This window comes from Pituophis catenifer, unplaced genomic scaffold, assembly GCF_029215685.1.
Source record: "Pituophis catenifer annectens isolate HBS135680 unplaced genomic scaffold, rPitCat1.0.hap2 SCAF_14, whole genome shotgun sequence".
NCBI classification, from domain to species: Eukaryota; Metazoa; Chordata; class Lepidosauria; order Squamata; family Colubridae; genus Pituophis; species Pituophis catenifer.
In genome coordinates, this window is record NW_027256894.1 from 19034939 (window position 1) to 19054866 (window position 19928).

General features: G+C 46.2%; 1 protein-coding gene across 1 annotated transcript; it reads right to left on the reverse strand.

The window, feature by feature from the left end:
- Positions 1-211: 211 nt before the first annotated feature.
- PATL2 (PAT1 homolog 2) lies at positions 212-19118 on the reverse strand. Its single transcript, XM_070953410.1, has 19 exons — positions 19080-19118; positions 18215-18326; positions 16257-16582; positions 15115-15183; positions 13719-13784; positions 12359-12505; positions 12018-12104; positions 9397-9527; positions 9232-9309; positions 7794-7959; positions 7366-7483; positions 7188-7285; positions 6358-6402; positions 6119-6267; positions 5364-5523; positions 3497-3637; positions 2215-2312; positions 1933-2122; positions 212-335 (listed from the first exon to the last, which is right to left on the reverse strand). The coding sequence occupies exons 1-18, from the start codon at positions 19116-19118 to the stop codon at positions 1969-1971; spliced, it is 2184 nt and encodes a 727-aa protein (XP_070809511.1). The 3' UTR covers positions 212-335; positions 1933-1968.
- Between the last annotated feature and the right edge of the window lie 810 nt (positions 19119-19928).

Here is a 19928-nt window from a genome sequence, read left to right on the forward strand (position 1 = left end):
AGAAGTCCCAAATGCTCACTTGTACAGGCCATGGTCTGCTTACACAAGGCTGAGCATGTTGGTCTGGCGTGCTCTCTAGTGCCAGCACTAGATATTTACAATTGGCACAGAGTATTACAAAAAAAAAAAAAAACCAACAATCCCAAACCAAGCCCCCCTCCCCCCCCCCCAAAAAAACAAACAAACAAAATCTGTGTTGTTAAATTAAGGATCCAGTTCTGGAACATTTTCTATACATCGCTAATAGCATCTGGCTGCTTGAGTCACTGGTCCAAACCCTCGTGGGCAGAACCAGCAAAAGTTCCAGGTTTTGTAGCTGCGCGTGAAGGCATCTCCTGTAAAACAAAGGCAAATCCTGAGATTCCACTTAGTTCCATTTCTGCAACTAAGGAATGCTCTTAGAAACTAAGAGCCGAGGTGGCGCAGTGGTTAGGGTGCAGCACTGCAGCTACTTCAGCTGCTAATTCAGCAGATCAGCGGATCAAATCTCACTAGGCTCAAGGTTGACTCAGCCTTCCGTCCTTCCGAGGTGGGTAAAATGAGGACCCAGATGGTTAGGGGGCAATATGCTATTTAGTATACTGTCTTTGGTGTAAGCCGCCCAGAGTCCTCGGAGAGCGGGCAGCATAGAAATATGACTAATAAAATAAAAATAAATAAACTACGCAGTCTGTCTCTTAGCCACTTTCTCAGTGCATTATCGGCAAAAATGAGGGTTTACTCAGTTCAGCTCCCGAGTTACAGCAGTTTATTTCATAATTATCCTTGCCTAGAAATATTGTCTGAGATGTTTCATGGGGAAACGGCTTCTGTGTGGTTCCTAGAAAACTATGAATCAAACAAGGAAGACTCGGGGAGTTTTCTTTTTAAGGCTGGCAACTGACCAACTGCTGGTCAGTTAACATTACGCCTTTTCTAGCAATGGAGAAGTGAGCTCTAACAAATGGCACTGCAAGCAAAGTCGCTTAAAAGGAAACTCCCAAACAAGTATCATATTCCTACTGCTTGTTTTGGCAGGACTCTATCAGAACTACATCTCCTGAAATCCTGTTTTTTGGTAATTAAACACCTCCTTCCTTGGCTGCTGGGCAGAAGGACACTTGGAGTTATCTCAAACAAAACAGGCTTAAGTCTAATCTCATACTGATGGCTTCTTTTCTTTTCTTTTCTTGGTGCCTTTGAGTTGGTGTTCATTCCTTATGTCTGCCTGGACAAGTCTCTGCAGTTTGCTTAGTGTGGTTTTTCAAAAGTGGTTTGCCATTCCCTCCTTCCTAGAGCCGAGCGACTGGTCCAAGATCACCCAGCTATGTGCCTAGGATGGAACTAGAATTTCAAAGTCTCCTGGGGGCAGGGGTGAAATGTAGTAGTAGTAATGTTGTAGTTCAGCAAGACCTGGAGTTTACATGGTTGATCAAAGACCAAAGAGAGCTGCAAGGAGCCATGTGATTACCATAGATGTCTCTCCCGTCTCGTCAAGTGACTGGGCTAAAAAGACCCTACAGCTTTCATCTACCGCTGCCCTGGCGTGTGTGAGCTCAGTTTTCGTTAGTAGAGTGTGAGGAGGCCGGGGTAGCTGAAAACGGAGCTTGGGAGGGGCATGTGTGAGCTCTATTTTCACTGGCAGAGTGCAAGGAGGCCGTGGTAGTCAAAAACAGCTCGGAAAGGGCATGTGTGAGCACAGTTTTCGCTAGTAGAGTGCGAGGAGGCCGCGGTAGCTGAAAACGGAGCTTGGAAGGGGCGTGCGCAAGCTCTGTTTTCACTGGCAGAGTGCAAGGAGGCCGTGGTAGTCAAAAACAGAGCTCCGAAGGGGCATGTGTGAGCTCAGTTTTTGCTAGTAGAGTGCGAGGAGGCCGTGGTAGCTGAAAACGGAAAACAGCTTTCATCTACCGCTGCCCTGCCATACATATGTTGAGTCCTTACAGATATACGTGCCTTTATAGAACACACTCCTTTAACGATGGATAATCCTCAGTCCATCTGAACATCCAACCGGTTCACGGTGTCTTTGTCCACATAGCGACAGAAGAGGAAGAGAAGGTTGCTGGGAAGGTGAAGTGGTTCCACCATGGACGTTTTGGGAATCTGAGAGAGCTCCCTTGCAACAAGTAGTACCAAGTCCACCCTGTGAAGAATGACACAGAGCAACCGTCGGCAACCCAGCATTGATCAAACCCACCAAACTAGCATCGTTCTGCTCACCAGATGGTTCCTCACCATTTTTCCAAGTCTTTGCTATCAGGCTTTGGGGATGTATCCGAAGAGAGGCATCTCTCGCCATGGCTTAAGAGCAGGTACAGCAACGAGATGGCAAACTTGGGGAAGGAGGATAGGAAGATTAGAAACCCATTAAGAAAACACTTGGGATTCAACTTAGCTACTATCAAGACAGAAAAGTTTGAATTACATACAACCTAGATCAGGGGTGTCAAACTCAAGGCCCATAGGCCGGATCTGGCCCATGGGGTGCTTAGATCTGGCCCACGGGGCTGCCCTGGAAACAAGAGAAGGACCGGCCCGCGGTGCCTCTGCCAGCGAAAATAGAGCTCGGGACAGTGGTGAAATGCAAAATTTTTTGCTACCGGTCCTGTGGGCGTGGCTTGATGAGTGTGGCTTGGTGGGAAAGTCATGTGACTGGGTGGGCGTGGCCAACTTTTTCTCTTTTTTTTTACTTTTTAAAGCATTTTTTACTACCTATTCGCCCGAACCAGTAGTAAAAAAATGCTTTAAAAAAGTAAAAAAAATAGTTTCCGATGATCGCATGGCACAGCTGTGATCATCGGAACCTTTTTTTTTTTTGTTTACTTTTTTAAGCATTTTTTTACTACTGGTTCACCCGAACTGGTAGTTTTTATCGCTATCGGTTCGCCCGAACCAGAGTGAATTGCTAGCATTTCACCTCTGGCTCGGGAGGGCCATACGCGGCCCTAACTCTGTTTTCAGCTGCGACGACCTGCTCCAGCACTCTGCCAGTGAAAACAGAGCTCGGGAGGGGCATGCACAAGCTTTGTTTTCACTGGCAGAGTGTGAGGAGGCCGTGGTACCTGAAAATGGAGCTTGGGAGGGGCGTGCGCAAGTTCTGTTTTTGCTGGCAGAGTGTGAGGAGGCTGTGGTAGCTGAAAACGGAGCTCGGGAGGGGTGTGCATGAGCTCTGTTTTCACTGGCAGAGTGCGAGGAGGCCATGGTAGCCGAAAACAGAGCTCGGGAGGGGCATGCACGAGCTCTGTTTTTGCTGGCAGAGTGCGAGGAGGCCGCGGTAGCTGAAAACGGAGCTCGGGAGGAGTATTTCGCTGGCATAGTGCTAGCAAAACAAACCCTGGCCACACCCACCCCAGCCATGCCTACCCAGCCCACCCACCCCCGAAGTCAAACACAACCCTGATGCGGCCCTCAATGAAACAGAGTTTGACACCCCTGACCTGGATGGTACTTGCTAAGAAAAATCCTCCACATCTCACTCGAGGATAGATTCCGCTCTGAAATTTATACACTCCCGTACCTTATTGCTAAAGACCAAAGCGAGGGACTGCTTGACAGAATCCGGCTGCAACTGGGCGAGTTCCTGGAGGACATCCATCAACTCTCTAAATGTCAACTGTCCAATGGTGTCGCAGAGAGGGTTGTAGAGGACAGAGAGGGTCTGCCGGAGTCAAAAGGGCAAGGAGGAAGAAGAAAGAAAGTGACAAAACATTAGATCAAACCCAAGTCTTCCACACTGGAAGAAATTATTGCATCCAATCCACAGACCAGAGATACTGGAATCCAATCAACCGTTGTATCTAAGCTGAGTTCACCCACGGGACTAAACCACAATGTTGATTGTTTTGGCCCAGGATCCTAAATGGAGTACTGCGGCGATGCGTTATTCAGGTTTATCACTTTGCATCTTTAGTGAAGTTAGCCAGTTGTAGTTTATTCAACAAATCATGGCTAAACCAACTAAGGCTCATATATATATACAAACCAGTGGTGAAATCCAAATTTTTTTACTACCAGTTCTGTGGGTGTGGCGTGGCGGGTGTGGCTTGGTGGGCATGGCAGGGGAAGGATACTGCAAAATCCCCATTCCCACCCCACTCCAGGGGAAGGATACTGCCAAAATTCCCATTCCCTCCCCACTCCTGGGGGAAGGATATTGCAAAGTCTCCATTCCCACCCCACTCTGGGGCCAGCCAGAGGTGATATTTGCCGGTTCTCCAAACTACTCAAAATTTCCGCTACCGGTTCTCCAGAACCTGTCAGAACCTGCTGGATTTCACCCGATACAAACCACCTTTTTTTTAGCAATATCGTCACACTGAACCACAAAATGAATTCAGATTGTAACTGTTGTGGTCCGCCAGCAGCCTGCGGAGCTGGCAGCGGAGTCAGACAGTGATGAGGCTGAGGAAGCTCATGGGCCAGTCCTGGAGGCTGGAGAAGGCCCGGATGAGGGCTCTGCATTGGAGGCAGAGATGGGGCCAAGGCCATCGGAAAGTGATGCACGGACTTCGGAGCCTCCAGAGGCTGACAGTAGAGAGGCAGAGGAACAGGAGGAGCCTGTTCCTAGTGCACGTATGAGAAGAACTGCCAGAAGGCAGGAGCAGCTAAAGCAGAGAGGACGACTCGGGAGTAGGGCCAAGAGATGACTGGCCCCTCCCATAAGGCTTAAAAGACCAGCAACGGCTCTTGGCCTCTTTGCCGGAAAACAACCGTTGAGAGATTTGCTTCTTGTTTGGCTGTAGTTATTTCTTCTGTTCCTGAACTGTTGCCAAGAAAAGCCTTTGGCAGTTTGCCTAACTATCCCAAGGTCAGAGATAAACTAAAGACTGGTGTTTTGAGGGACTTTGCTTTCATTTAATTTGGAATAAGATGAGAATGAGTTCATTCTCAGCTGTTTTAATAAAATCTGTTTGTTTTTTGGAACTGTTTTGCATTTAATATTAACTACGTGGGCCTGGGTCACAACAGTAACCCACCCCACAGAATAAGCTTGGGACCAGTGGTGCTATACAGCAGGTTCTATCCGGTTCGGGCAAACCAGTAGCGACGGCTGTAGGAGGCTCCACCCACCCGCCCGGACATCATCCATCATCACGTCCTGTTTTTGACACTCTGCACATGTCCGCACTCCCATTTGCGAACCGGTAGTGAAGGTAAATGAATACCCTCCCTCCCAGCTTGGGACCTCAACTCAAACTAAGTTCATCCATTTGTCCAATTGTTTTCTGAAGACTTTGGGCCAGAAGAAGTCGAGCCTCTCCAAGAGCCACTCATGTGGTTCTCAGAAATGCAAGACGCTTGCTTTGCGTGCAAAAATCCCCCCATGCATGGATCTCCAAATATCTGGATAATGGCTAAAGGAGAACTAGGGTGAGAACAGGTACCTCCTCCAGCAAGTCCTTCTTGATAAGCACTGCTAGGTGTTGCACAATGGTGACAAGAGTCATCTTGGCTTGCTCCAGGGATAGATGTGGCAGAAGCCGTGCCACTAACCGCTTCCCTTTTCCTACCAGTAGAATCTGTAGAAATTCCTCTTTCACCTCTCTGAAAGGAAAAAAAATATAATCAGGAAATCAAAGCAAAGATTTTGTGAGGAGTGAGAAAAACCACACTCCAAAGAGAGCAATAGTATAGCAACAGAAATGTCCTGGAATTTCCAGAAATTATCCAGAATCACTCTGTGATTTGTGGTGCGGTGGCCTAGGGGTGGAGCTCTCGCCTCACAATCAGGAGGCTGTGAGTTCGATCCTAAGCAGAGGCAGATATTTCTCTCTCTCTGGGCACAGTGAGAATGTATCTGCTGAACAAAGCTCCGCATTGGCAACAGGAAGGGCAGAGGAGCAAAAGCACGTGGGCCTCTGCAGGAAGCAACATTGTTCATTCTGTACAGTTTAAAGTCTGAAGCTCTGTTTGATTCTGGACTCTGTGTGGCTTTGCCAATTAGGTCTTTGGCAGCGTGTCAAGGGAGATAAAGGTGGGTGATTATCAGCCTTATCCCGAAGGACTCTATTTGGGATTCATCTGGGAATGAACAGAATTCACAGCTGTTGCAATAAAAGAGGTTTTTGGGACTACTTGTGTGTTTTACTGACTCAGGACTCCTGTTACCATTATGGCTAGTCATTTGTCTTGGACTCACTCTTCCCCAGAATGCTCTTCAATTCTCAGTGCTTGATAGGTGCGCTCTACCACATGGAGAAGTTTCTCACGTAACTGGGGTTGCATCTCTTCTGGGGCCTGATCCAGTTTCCGCTGAACGTCCTCCATCTCCAGGAGCAGAAGGTACATCTGTATTCCACAACATAGAAACATCAGCCAGGACTTTAATCTACCCAACTGGTTAAAACAACACAATGTAAGAAATAGCCAGCCGCTTACTTTCTCAATCTGGTACAGGACTTGTAGCCGTTGGTTTCCCACCGCCTTGGAAAATAAAAAAGGGGTAACAAAAACATTTGAGTCACTAGCAGAGAAACCATCCGCACCACGTTCCCAACAAGTCTGCAGGCCCCTTCCCACAGAATTTGGATCGCAGAATTCTCTAGACGAGTTGCAGAGAGTGGAGCGATTAAACGGCCCGCTATGTTCCTCCGACATGCAGGACAAACTTTGATTTAGCAATAGCAATAGCGCTTAGACTTTTATACTGCTTTATATTGCTTTACAGCCCTCTCTTAAGCAGTTTACAGAGTCAGCATATTGCCGAGGGGTGAAATCTACTTACCTTCCTTGCCGGTTTGGAAGCGTCACATGTGCGTGCACACCTTCTGCACATGGGCAGAAGATTAAAAAACCATTACTTCCTGGTTAACACCAGGAAGTAATGACATCCGGGTGGCGATCGCTACCGGATCGCCGAACCACAGGGAAAAATCGCTACCGGATTGTGTGATCCGGTCCGATCCGGGAGCATTTCACCCCTGATATTGTCCCCAACAATTTGGGTCCTCATTTGACCCATCTTGGAAGGATGGAAGGCTGAGTCAACCTTGAGCCTGGTGAGAATCGAACTGCCAAATTGCAGGCAGCCGGCAGTCAGCAGAAGTAGCCTGTAGTACTGCACTCTATCCACTACGCCACCGTGGCTCACAATATGCTTAAGACACATGTACCTTATTTCCAACGATCTCTCTCTCCCCAAATATATAAAGAGAGGCTCCTGATGCTGCCATTCAGATAGAGCATGGGTGAAACGATCAGGCACCTACCTGTTCCAGAGAGAAATGGTGCACGGCATCGATAGCCCTGCGGGGACTGTAGCACGTGGACATGGCTACCTGTCCTAAGGATCCTGGAATCCGCACTACTGGCAGAGGAAGTCACTGTCAGGAGATGTCCGTGTATTTCCATGCCTTAGAAATCCCCTCCCCCTTGCACTGGACTTACCGGATTCATAGGTCTCAACTCTTTGGATATATGGGGTGACTAGCTTAGGGACTTCTGGTTTACTCCCTGCCAGGAATCCTTTCTCAGCTTGTTTGTGCTCCAGCTTGCGATAATATTCCTGAGGACAAGATAAGACAATTGGTCAAAAGAGGACAAGCCTACAGTATATAAATTAGGGTTGTCTTTAGAGCAGTGGACGTGGTGGCTCAGTGGCTAAAACGCTGAGCTTGTCGATCGAAAGGTCGACAGTTCAGCGGTTCAAATCCCTAGTGCCGTGTAATGGGGTGAGCTCCCATTACTTGTCCCAGCTTATGGGTCTACAACTACAAGCAATCCATTGTGATGCCCATCCGACGTCCCACCACTCCACGGATTCTCCCTGCCCAGCCTGCAATTTGAGACTGATTCCACCTATTTCCTGCACTCACCTGGTAATAATAATCATCGCGCTGGGGTTTTTCGCTCTGCAGCTGTAACATCTGTACCTTTATCACCCAATCTTTTTCAATCGGAGTCATGAGAGCAGAGAAAGGATCCACTTCTGGTCCCTGGGAGTCTACGGAGGGAAGTCTTGGAGGCAAGCAGGAACACGATCTATGAGATACGTTTTGAAACCTTCTAACCCCACTGGTCCAAGAAGTCAACTTCACCCAAGAAATAGATTCCCATTTTACTTTTAACTCTCTGGGGAGATTTTGAAGGCGCTCTGGAATCATCTGGACCAACAAGCCATAAATGGAAGGTCAGTAGCCAACTTAAGTCTAAATTTTATTTCGAAGGCCTTACCTTAAATCTGGGGTTTGTTCCACCAGGTGGGAGTTAGCGTGTGGAACAAGTAACATTAAGCCACACAACCCCTTCATGTATAAGACACTGAAGCAAGCAAATCTGGGGACAACTCAGCAGTAAGATTATCTCATGCCCAACAATTCAGCCCTGGTGGGAAAACATTTGGGAAAAAGCATCTCAAGGAGATTTCCCCATTAAAAAACTCAGGATAAATGAGACCACAAATTCATATTACTGTTGGCAAGATTCTGTATGTATGTATGTATGTATGTATGTATGTATGTATGTATGTATGTATTTATTTATTTATTTTTAATTTATTTTTAAATTTGTATACCGCCCTTCTACCTGAGGACTCAGGGCGGTGAACAGCCAAGTAAAAACATAAACTACAAACATTAAAATACAATTTAAAAGATATATATAAATTTGGCCCCATGATTAAAAACAATAACAATTAAAAACATTTTAAAAAGTGCTAGGCCAGCCCGGCTTGCTGGAAAAAGAAGATTTTAAGGGCACGGCGGAAGGCACGGAGGTCTTGGATTCTCCTTATCTCTGGGGGCAGCTGATTCCAGAGGGTAGGTGCCCCCACAGAGAAGGCCCTCCCCCTGGGGGTCACCAGCCTACATTGTTTGCTGATGGCACCCCGAGGAGGCCCTCTCTGTGGGAGCGCACAGATCGATGGGAGGCCGTTGGTAGCAGCAGGCGGTCTCGAAGATAACTAGATCCTATGCCATTTAGCCCTGAGTAGCATTATTGACATTTTACTGAAATCTGAATCTAGCTGTCTGGAGGTGGCTCTGATGCTGGGAAAGTTGGAAGAAGAAGAAGACGACAACCAGCAGAAAGATGGGCGGACTCACTGATAGCAACGATGATGCACCATTGGAACATCTGAAGGACCAAATTTTCATGGAGAAAAGTCAACCTGGTTGACTTGATGACACATAACCATCATTGCACTCTGTATAAGCGTTATTTCTTTGCTCTCGCGGTTACACGGGATATCACAACTCGAGTCAACCACCTCAGCTTTGTTCCCCCTTTCTATTTTCTCTACCCCCCCATCATTACCTTGCCTCTTGTCCTCGCTGTCTTTGGGTCAGAAATCTCTGATGCAAGGGATGCAATTGGGTCATTGCGCTGGGCAAGCTACAAAAACGGAAGACAAACGAGAGCAGTGAATCCCAACTCTCTTGGGGGGAGGGAACCAAAGAGTTGACTGAATCCTTGTTTTACCTGATCTTCTGTTGGCTGCCACTCAGTGGGCTGAAGGGTGGAGTTTCGGGGGTGTGCGTCAAAGCCCACGTTGGGCTGCTGGCATTGGAAAACATCGGTTGGAACGGAGGTGGAGAAGCATACCCTGACATCTGAAGAGGGAACACATTGTGGGTTAGAAGACCCCCCAACCAGGGGAGTGAAATCCAGCAGGTTCTGACAGGTTCTGGAGAACCAGTAGCGGAAATTTTGAGTAGTTCGGAAAACTGGCAAATACCACCTCTGGCTGGCCCCAGAGTGGGGTGGGAATGGAGATTTTGCAGTATCCTTCCCCCAGGAGTGGGGAGGGAATGGGGATTTTGCAGTGTCCTTCCCCCAGGAGTGGGGAGGGAATGGGGATTTTGCAGTATCCTTACCCCAGGAGTGGGGTGGGAATGGAGATTTTGCAATATCCTTCCCCCAGGAGTGGGGTGGGAATGGAGATTTTGCAATATCCTTCCCCCAGGAGTGGGGTGGGAATGGAGATTTTGCAATATCCTTCCCCCAGGAGTGGGGTGGGAATGGAGATTTTGCAATATCCTTCCCCCAGGAGTGGGGTGGGAATGGAGATTTTGCAATATCCTTTCCCCAGGAGTGGGGTGGGAATGGAGATTTTGTAATATCCTTCTCCCAGGAGTGGGGTGGGAATGGAGATTCTGTAATATCCTTCCCCCAGGTGTGGGGTGGGGATGGAGATTTTGCAATATCCTTCCCCCAGGAGTGGGGAGGGAATGGAGATTTTGCAATATCCTTCCCCCCAGGAGTGGGGTGGAAATGGGGATTTTACAGTATCCTTCCCCTGCCACGTCCACCAAGCCACGCCCACAGAACCAGTAGTAAAAAAAAAATTGAATTTCACCACTTCCCCCAACTGCTTTGGCCGTTATGTTCTTCATCAGATTCAACAGGAGAAAGATCAGAGTGACCCAATGAGCATTCGGCAGTCCGAAATCTCTTTAAAGGTCTTTTGAGAAGGAATCCAGTGAGACCTCTTACATACTCTCGCTTGACGAAGACCACCTGGCTAAGGGCACCTTAGCTGCTTCTCCAAACCAGAGTAACAGAACCCCCTCTTCCAGCTGAGTACAGGTACAAAACTCCTTAGTACAACCCTTATAGCTTATAAATTTTGGTCACCGTACTACTTAAAAGATGTTGAGACTTTGGAAAAAGTTCAGAGAAGAGCAACTAAGATGATCAAAGGCCTGGAGACTAAAACAGATGAAGAACGGCTGAAGGATTTGGGTCTGGCTTGTCTAAAGAAAAGAAGAATTAGGGGTGACATGATAGCCGTATTCCAGGATTTGCCACAAAGAAGAGGGGGACAAATTATTCTCCAGAGCACCAGAGGGCAGGACAAGAAACAATGGTTGGAAACTAATCAAAGAGAAGCAACGTAGAATTAAGGAGTAACTTCCCAACAGTGAGGATAATTCACCAGTGGAACAGCTGGCCTCCAGAAATTGTGGGCGCTCCATCACTGGATGCTTTTAAGAAGAGACTAGACAGCTACTTATCTGAAATGGTATAGGTTCTCCTGTTTGAGCAGGGGGCTGGACTAGAAGAGCTCCAAGGTCCCTTCCAGCTCATTCTATTCTATTCTATTCTATTCTATTCTATTCTATTCTATTCTATTCTATTCTATTCTATTCTATTCTATTCTATTCTATTCTATTCTATTCTATTCTATTCTATTCTATTCTATTCCATTCCATTCCATTCCATTCCATTCCATTCCATTCCATTCCATTCCATTCCATTCCATTCTTCTAATTCTCTTCTCTTCAAGTTACAACTGTAATGGAGCTTGTCCATCACACTCATAACTCATGACTGCTGTGCCCCTGACTCCTGAGCCTGTCCTAACAGAGGAAGAGGACTCAGAAGGTGATGGGGAGGAACTGACAAGGCCTCCTTCTCCAGGACCCTCCTTTCTGGCAATGCCTCAGGTTCCATCCGAAGGCCAGGAGGAACAGCCTGGGATGTGCCAGGAGGAAGGCATATCGGAGCACCAATTGATAGGGAGCGAGGAGGATGAATCCTGGCTTGATCCCAGGCAGCATCGGAGGGAGAAGCGTGCGCAGCAACGGAAGAGGCGTGGGAGGGCCAGAGATTGAGCTGAGTCACGGAGCCACGCCCCACCAGGAATAAAAGTGGGTGGGATTGCTCTTCAGGCTTTGTGACGGACAAAGTTAAATCCTGAAAGTCACATCGTGATCTCTGAAATTCGGCTTGGATATATTTTGGACTGAACATTGACTAAACTCTTGTCTCGTGGATAATTTGTTGCTCCTGGAACGGACTGAAGATAAGTCCTCTTCTGCTTTATGGGAGTGAAAATGGTCTTGGCAGGCATTCGGCAGTTTGCTACCAAAACCTTGGTCTGCCAAGAATTCTAAATCTGTTTACCTAATAAATTATTGGCAGGCGTGCTTGGTATTACTTTTGCCTGTGTGAGGAAGGGGGACAGAACACATGACAGTCATAAAACTGTTCATGCTGGGCTAGTGAATTCTGGGAGTTGAAGTCCACACACCTCCCAGTTGCCAAGATTGAGACACTCTGTCCCAGAGGTACAATATTCGAATTGCATAGCGCATCACCTGACTAAGGCCAAACGGACGACGTATCCTGCGGGGTGGAGTGAACGGATAAGGCGGTCTTACGGAAGGCGACATCATTTGAGGTTGCTGCAAGACAGGAAGATGACCGGGCAGTGACAATCATCAAAAGTGAGAAGTACAAACATATATACAACTCAATCGTACAGTATATATAAAATGCATATTAAAACTAGAATCCTGAACTCTTGAGAGATCTTGACACTGAGTCAAGTCAACTGTTTTTATTATTCAGAAAGATGCAATGAGGTTCCTGCTACAGTGCGGAGCTTCTGCAGAATTGAAAAGCTCAGACAATCTGGAATTCAAGAGATTTCCCTTACTTGACGCATGAAACGCTGGGGAGTGGCATTCAGAGTCCGCCCGCAGAAAGCCGAACAGTGCACATCAGGGGAATCGAGGTAGCTGGTCCGCAACGGTGAAGTCAAGAAGTCTAGTTCGGCACGGGACCGAGACACCCTTTCTAGAGCCTGAAGGACAAGAAGTGACGGTCAACCCCGAATTGCAATTTGTTGGGGTTACGGAGATGGGGCATTGACAGGAGGTGGCAGAAAAGTCAACTTCGAAGAACTGTCACAATGCAGATAAGAAAAATCAGGCAAAGCTTCAGTTGCACCGTTGGGCACCTTGACTTCTTTTGACCACGTCCTCTGGACACCTCCCTTGGAGACACGACTGTGGGGCAGTTCAATCACTGTTCTTAAAACTCCGTATTACTGAATTTAGGGGTTTACGTATCCGCTCTGAAGCGGATTTTCAGACCTCAACCTTCATTGTTTAAAAACCCCAATTCAGTTGGAAATGAAAGGACCTCTCAAGAGGAGGAAAGAGGAAGGAGCTGAAGATAATTCTAAAAAAGGCCCCTCCCTTTTAGGCCCAAATTATCAATCATCCTGATTTTAAGGTAATAAGAGCAAAAGGTGTTGGGAATAAAATATAATCTGGAGTGTCCTCCAGTGGCAGAAGGGTGAAGAACTACGGAAGATAAAAATAGGCTACCAGAATGCCAGGTTTGAACTGATTAATCCAGAATTTGAACTCCTCTCTGAACTCCTTCTTTCCTCCCTTCCCCTTCTCTCCTTCCTCCCCTCCTTCTCCCCTTCTCTTCTTTCTTCCTCCTTTCCTTCCCTTCTCTTCCTCCCCTCCCCTTCTCTCCTTTCTGCCTTCCTTCGTTCCTTCCTCCCCTTCCTCCCTCCCTCCACTTCTCTCCTTCGTTCCTTCCTCCCCTCCCCTTCCTCCCCTTCTCTCCTTTCTTTCCTTCCTCCCTTCCCTTCCCTTCCTCCCCTCCCCTTCTCTCCTTCCTTCCTTCCTCTCTCCCTCCCTCCCCTTCCCTCCCTCCCCTCTCCTCTCCCTTCCCTATCCACACCAGGATCTTCATATTCTGAAAATAAAAGCCCCCTCCCCAAAAATCTGAGTAGCTTCAAATACTTCTAGGTGCCACAGCAGACCGGGTTCCTATATGACTTTACGTCACTGTTGGTTTGCTTTTGATTTGCTGTGCTGGGTGAATCCAGCTGCCGCAGTTTGAAAACCCTGCCTTGCTCAGTGTTGGATCCACGCAGCCCACCCTCGTTCAGGGTAATCAGTTGTAGCAGCTGAGCTTCATCGAAATGGGTAGATGGTAAAGCCAGGCCTAACTTAGCCAAACGTTCCTGCTTTCAGGGTGCAGAGAAAGAGAGGTACCTGTATCATAGATAACGACGGGCCCCTCCTCAGAGATGGACTCCACATACAACAGTTCGAATGGGGCTGAAGAGGAGGGGGGAAAAGGTGAGAAGAGACAAAATGACTGGGAGCAATTGGTATGGTTAAGGCATTCAAGTCTGCTTCTATTGCCCATTTTGTTACCCATTCAGAGAGGCAGTTCGGTCTAACGGTTAAGGCTAGGAAGCAGCCGACGGCGAGTTCTAGTTCCACCTCAGTCATGAAAACTAGCTGGGTGACTTTGGGCCAATCACTAGGAGACGGTGAGTTCCAGTTCCACCTCTGTCATGAAAACTAACTGGGTGACTTTGGACCAATCACTAGGAGACGGTGAGTTCTAATTCTACTTCAGTCATGAAAACTAGCTGGGTGACTTTGGGCCAATCACTAGGAGACGGTGAGTTCCAGTTCCACCTCTGTCATGAAAACTAACTGGGTGACTTTGGACCAATCACTAGGAGACCGTGAGTTCTAGTTCCACCTCAGTCATGAAAACTAACTGGGTGACTTTGAACTAATCACTAGGAGACCGTGAGTTCTAGTTCCACCTCAGTCATGAAAACTAGCTGGGTGACTTTGGGCCAATCACCAGGAGACGATGAGTTCTAGTTCCACCTCAGTCATGAAAACTAGCTGGGTGACTTTGGGCCAATCACTAGGAGACAGTGAGTTCTAATTCTACCTCAGTCATGAAAACTAGCTGGGCGACTTTGGGCCAATCACCAGGAGACGGTGAGTTCTAGGCACTGAAGAGAGTTATGATCATTTTTCATACTTATGCAGCATTTTCATACCATTGCAGCATCTTCGTGGTCACATGTTCAAAATTCAGACACTTGGCAACTGACTCGTATTTATGACGGTTGCAGTGTCCCAGGGTCATGTGATCATATTTTTTGAGACCTTCTGACAAGCAAAGTCAATGGGGAAGCTGGATTCACTTAACAACCGTGTTACCAACTTAACAGTCGCAGTGATTCACTTAACTCTGGCAAGAAAGGTCGTAAAAGGGGGTCAAAACTCACTTAACAAACGTCTCACTCATCAACGGAAATGTTGGGCTCAATTCTGGTCATAAGTCGAGGACTACCTGTATTAAAACCTGGCTCTGACGATTGGCACGAGGCTCAAAGAGCAATGGGCAATCCGGTGGGTAGCTGGTAACGTGAAAGCATCTTCACGTTTTTAAAAATTTGCAATATCTTAATTTTAACTCAGTTCACAGCTGAATATTTTTCCCACCGATGGATCTGTTCAACAGCAGCCCCTTCCTGTAAAACCCTGCCTAACCCCTACCTCCGTCCACTTTTTTTATTTCTTCCAATAATGCACATTTATTGGAAGGGGAGTGGAAAAGGAAACTAAACCGCCTTACCAAGTAATCGGGAGAAAAATCTGAAAGATTGTTGGCCAGTTTGCTTTCGAGAACAGCAGAATCTTCTTTCTGCGAAGAGAAAAAAGGGGATTCAAAGAAAGAAAATCACAAAAATGCCACTAAGAGGATAAAGGATGTCCTAAATACAAAATGAGCACTTACAAAACTAATTTTATTTTTTCAGGGGCATTATCAGCATTACAAAATATCGGTTAATGGATTTTATTTTTGGCTATGAATTTAAAATCAAAGCATGGACATTTTTCCCCCCCTATATATGTAATCCCCCTTTGGTCAATACAAAATCATAATTTGAAGTCAGATATGGCGGTGGACATTTTTATTTAACATGTACCTCACCTTTATTTTATCTTTTTTGTAAATAACCCAAGGTGACGAATATACATAACGACCCTTCCACTTCCTATTTTCTCCATAACAATTACCCCAGAGGTGGGCTTCGCATAATTTAACAACTGGTTCGCCCCAGCACCGAAAATATGAGTGTGCAGGGCCTTTTGTACATGCACTTTGCTCGCATGCTTGCACACATGCGCATGACTTAAAGAACGCAGCTAAATAGGACGGCATAACTACTGGTTCGCCTGAACTGGTACGAACCGGCTGAATCCCACTCCTGATTTATTACCCTATGGAGTAAGTTGGGCTGAGACATTATGACTCGCCCCAAAGTCACCCAGCTGGCTTTCATGCCTAAGATGGGACTAGAATTCAGACTCCTGGTTTCTAGCCTTCACCAGTAGACCAAGATGGACTCTACTGCCTTCACCAGTAGACCAAGGTGGACCAAGAGAATTAAGACTAGATATTGAATTTACTCAATGATTTACAGCCTGTCCATCTTCTCTCAACTTAATCTACTTCACATGGAGATCCCCGGACATATCGCTACCAGGTCCTGAGAGAAGATGGGTTCTAGATGAAAGGAGGACCAAAACTTGAGGTCCTCTTCCATAGCTTAGAGGACCTTTAGAGGCTGCACTGTTAAAATAAGCAACTCAAATCTAGTGTGCTTTCAATGGATTGGGGGAGACATCCCTTCTTTCATAGCCGGCTGGTCTACCACCTTGTAGCTCATCTCCATCTTGAGAGCCCCTATCAAAGGAAGTCCTTCCCCTCACCTCCAGAAGAAGCTGACTGCGTACAGCACTCATGACAGCTGGATCTTCCAAGTCATGCAGTTCTCCTGCATTCTTACTTGTAGGCACCTCTCCATGGTCGGTCATGTCTTCTTCTTCTACCTCCATGGTGCCATAAGTAAACCGGGACTGAGACTCTTGGGGAAGACGTCCATCTTCTTTTCCATCTTCTACCATCGGTTCCCCGTCTGAAGTTCCGGTCTCGTCTTCTCCTCCAGCATCGACCACCTCCCCTTCCTCGGGGTCAACTGCATCCACTTTCTGAGATTCCTTTGTCAAGGCCTTTGCCCTGTGGTCTTCAGGATAGGCTTGGAAACCAAGAGAACGAACATCTAGGTCAATATAGAAACACCCTTATGCTAAAAGGGGAGGACATTATTACAATCTCACTCTAAGTAAGATTTGACACTATGAAGGTCCTGGGTTCAAGCCATCTTATTTTCTGTGTTCCTTGCAACGGTACTAACTGATTTCAGGATTTGGTGGATGTTACTAGATCACTTTAGTTGTTGAAGGCGCTAAAGAGGCGGAAGACTATCCTCCTTATATACTTTTTTTTTTAAAAAAAATATTTTATTTTAATACAAACAATCCATCTTCCATTAAACAGTGTATCATCTGGGGTACAAATGTCTTGTGCAATATTAAGATTTAAAGCCATATTCATTATTCATCTAATCTTAACTTAATATTAATATACATTGCATGTCTAATACTGTAACAATTCTCTTATCTAATTCTATTAATATATTTTTGGTATTTCACTAATCTACTTTTATTTCTAATGTTCATATTTATTCTCTAGCCATCGGTAAAATAGTTCCCATACAATATAATATTCAGTTTGTTCCTTCTCTTTAATTGCAAGTGTTAACCTATTCATTTCTGCACATTCTAATATTTTCCTAATCACATTCTCATCTGTAGGAATCTCTTCACTTTTCCAATTTTGTGCAAATTACAATCCTAGCTGCAGTTATTACGTGAATAATCAAATATACATTCTCTTTACTATAAGTTATATAGTATATCAAGTATATAAGGACCATCAAGTATATAAGGAGTATAAAGTATAAGTTATATACTACTTGATGGTCTGCACAGAAATCCCTCTTGTAAAGAATAGTTGCAAATCACAATACTTCAGTGATTAAATTGATGTAAAAGTAGCATTCATATAGTAGCTTTGGTTTGTTCTGAGCCTTTGCAAATCTAGGCAAGTTACTTATATTCTGGCTTAACACGTTACACAATCTTAAAAAGGTTGCTTAGCTTAGTAACTAGGTTAAATGTGCTCCATGAACTTAACCATCATTTAACGTGGAAGGAGTCATCTTCAACTTTTCAGATATACTTGTAAATTGGCCATGTGTCCAGTTGAGTAGAGCAAACACTTCTATGAAACTCAATTGTTACCAGTCATGTTTTCATTATATTTACGCAGGTATATTCCTATGCTTATAGGTATATTCATATACCTACCTATTCATACAGGTGTTTAACATCTTTGATGGACCTCCCTTCCTAAAAAATTAAATCTGATGCAGAATTTCATTCTAATTGGAAATCATTCTTGCATAACACTCTATGTAGGTTTTGTTTTGTATCCCATCCAAGATTTGGGTTTTCCCTTCACAAAACTATATTTCAACTTGACCTATAATGTTCAGTATGAATATATTGCTTACTGCTAGCGATTTGTATAGTTTATTGTTCAAATATATGTTCATCCTAATGTTCCATAGGGATAATTATCCACACCTTTTTAAGACTGTGTTTTTATATTTTTTATCTCTTATTTATACTTTATTTTAAAGAAGAAAAGAAAAGAAAATTCAATTATGGGAGCTTTGGTTCATTTTTGTCCTGCTATACTATTTCATTACAAGCTCTTTACTCCACCCAGAGAGGCCAGGATTTGCTGTTCTAGTAGGTTTTACCTGAAGTGAATGTTAAGTTAATATAAAGATCAATTTCATCCTCTTCAGCTGCTTTGTCAATCACCGGTTCTTCCCCTGTGTCCTCCTCCATCATGAAATAATCCTCTAGGATCTGATTTAAACAAACAAGAAAATACAACCTCATATTTAAATTCCTCCTTGGAAAATAGGGAACTTTGACCAAAACTCAAATCTGTGCTAGTTCAAGAAAGTTTAAACTTATAGTTTTGCTTACACTTCTGTCTATTTCAGCCAGAAATAGTGTTTTGTACTGAGCCCAGCATCACTGCTGAGTTACTACTACCGGTATCTATACTAGCAGTATTATTTCAATTCCTCTCCAAAGGTAAGACAGCCAATATTTTCCACCCCCCTTTTAAGATTCAAGCCGTAGTTTTAATAGCCAAAGTCTCTTGGCTGAGAAAGGATAGAGCAGTCTTATTTGTACCGTCTTCCAACAGCCACGAGGAGGAGTAATTCACATTTACGAGGGAGAGAGGGAAGGGAGGGCGAAGGAGAAAAGGAGGAGGAGGAACAACTCCGTGCGTAAGAGAACCGCTCGCCCCGCGCGGAGCATCCTGGCTCCGGAATCCAGGAGTAAAGTCTTATTACTCCCGACTGCCCGGACGCAGCTACTCCTGGGAAACCTACTACTCAAAAGCGTACGTTTACTACTCAAGCGTAGCACTGAAATGCAGAAGGAAAGCACGCCAAGGAGTTCGTAGCTTCCCCGAAAAAGGAAGCCAAAGGATGGAGGAGGATTGCAACGGGACTCCGGCATCCCGGTTTGGGAAGGCGCTTTTCCGACGGGCTCCAGCATCCACCGGCTCGGCCGCCGAGGCTCCGCACAGCGCCGGGTGCTTACCACGTCCAGCGCCCCCGCGCCTTCGCCTCCTTCGGCCATGGAGCCCTCGTAGCGCCTTCGCCCGGCAGCGGTCACTCCCTGCGCCCATGCCGGCTCTTTTTAAAGGGCCTTTTCGGGGGGCGGGGCAGCCGGTCAGGGTCTCATTTAAAAAAATACACACGCCTCCCCTTAAGGGGCTCAGCCACGGGGGTCGGGGGACCGAGGCGCGTGGCTAGCTGGTTTGCGAGCCGCTCCGGAGGGCTTAGCTTCGAATCGGATCCCGTGGACCAAGGAGGGGAGTTCCATAAAGGAGAATATTTGTAGCTCAGGGTTGAAGTGTGGGGGTCTTTCCTGCTGAGCTTGGTGGTTTTCTTGCAGACGTTTCGTGACCCAACTAGATAACATTATCAGTGCTAGAAGGGAGTGGGGTTGAGGAGGAGGAGGAAGAGGAGGAGGAGGAGGAAGAAGACTGTGGGGTCCTTGGTTCTCTCTGAGCTTGCCTGTTTTCTTGCAGACGTTTCGTGACCCAACTAGATAACATCATCAGTGCTAGAAGGGAGTGGGGTTGAGGAGGAGGAGGAAGAGGAGGAGGAGGAAGACGACTGTGGGGTCCTTGGTTCTCTCTGAGCTTGCCTGTTTTCTTGCAGACGTTTTGTGACCCAACTAGATAACATCATCAGTGCTAGAAGGGAGTGGGGTTGAGGAGGAGGAGGAGGAGGAGGAGGAGAAGGAGGAAGCTGACTGTGGGGTCCTTGGTTCTCTCTGAGCTTGCCTGTTTTCTTGCAGACGTTTGGTGACCCAACTAGATAACATTATCAGTGCTAGAAGGGAGTGGGGTTGAGGAGGAAGAGGAGGAGGAGGAGGAAGACG

Bases quoted from the DNA above. Each gene is read 5' to 3' on its own strand.
- PATL2 (XM_070953410.1), bottom strand. From the start codon at position 19,118: ATGGCCGAAGGAGGCGAAGGCGCGGGGGCGCTGGACGTG. The intron at 9,310-9,396 runs GTAAAACAAGGA...CCGTTTTTGTAG, and splicing joins GGCAGCCAACAGAAGATCAG to CTTGCCCAGCGCAATGACCC. The intron at 2,313-3,496 runs GTACGGGAGTGT...TCCTTCCCCAAG, and splicing joins CTTTGGTCTTTAGCAATAAG to TTTGCCATCTCGTTGCTGTA.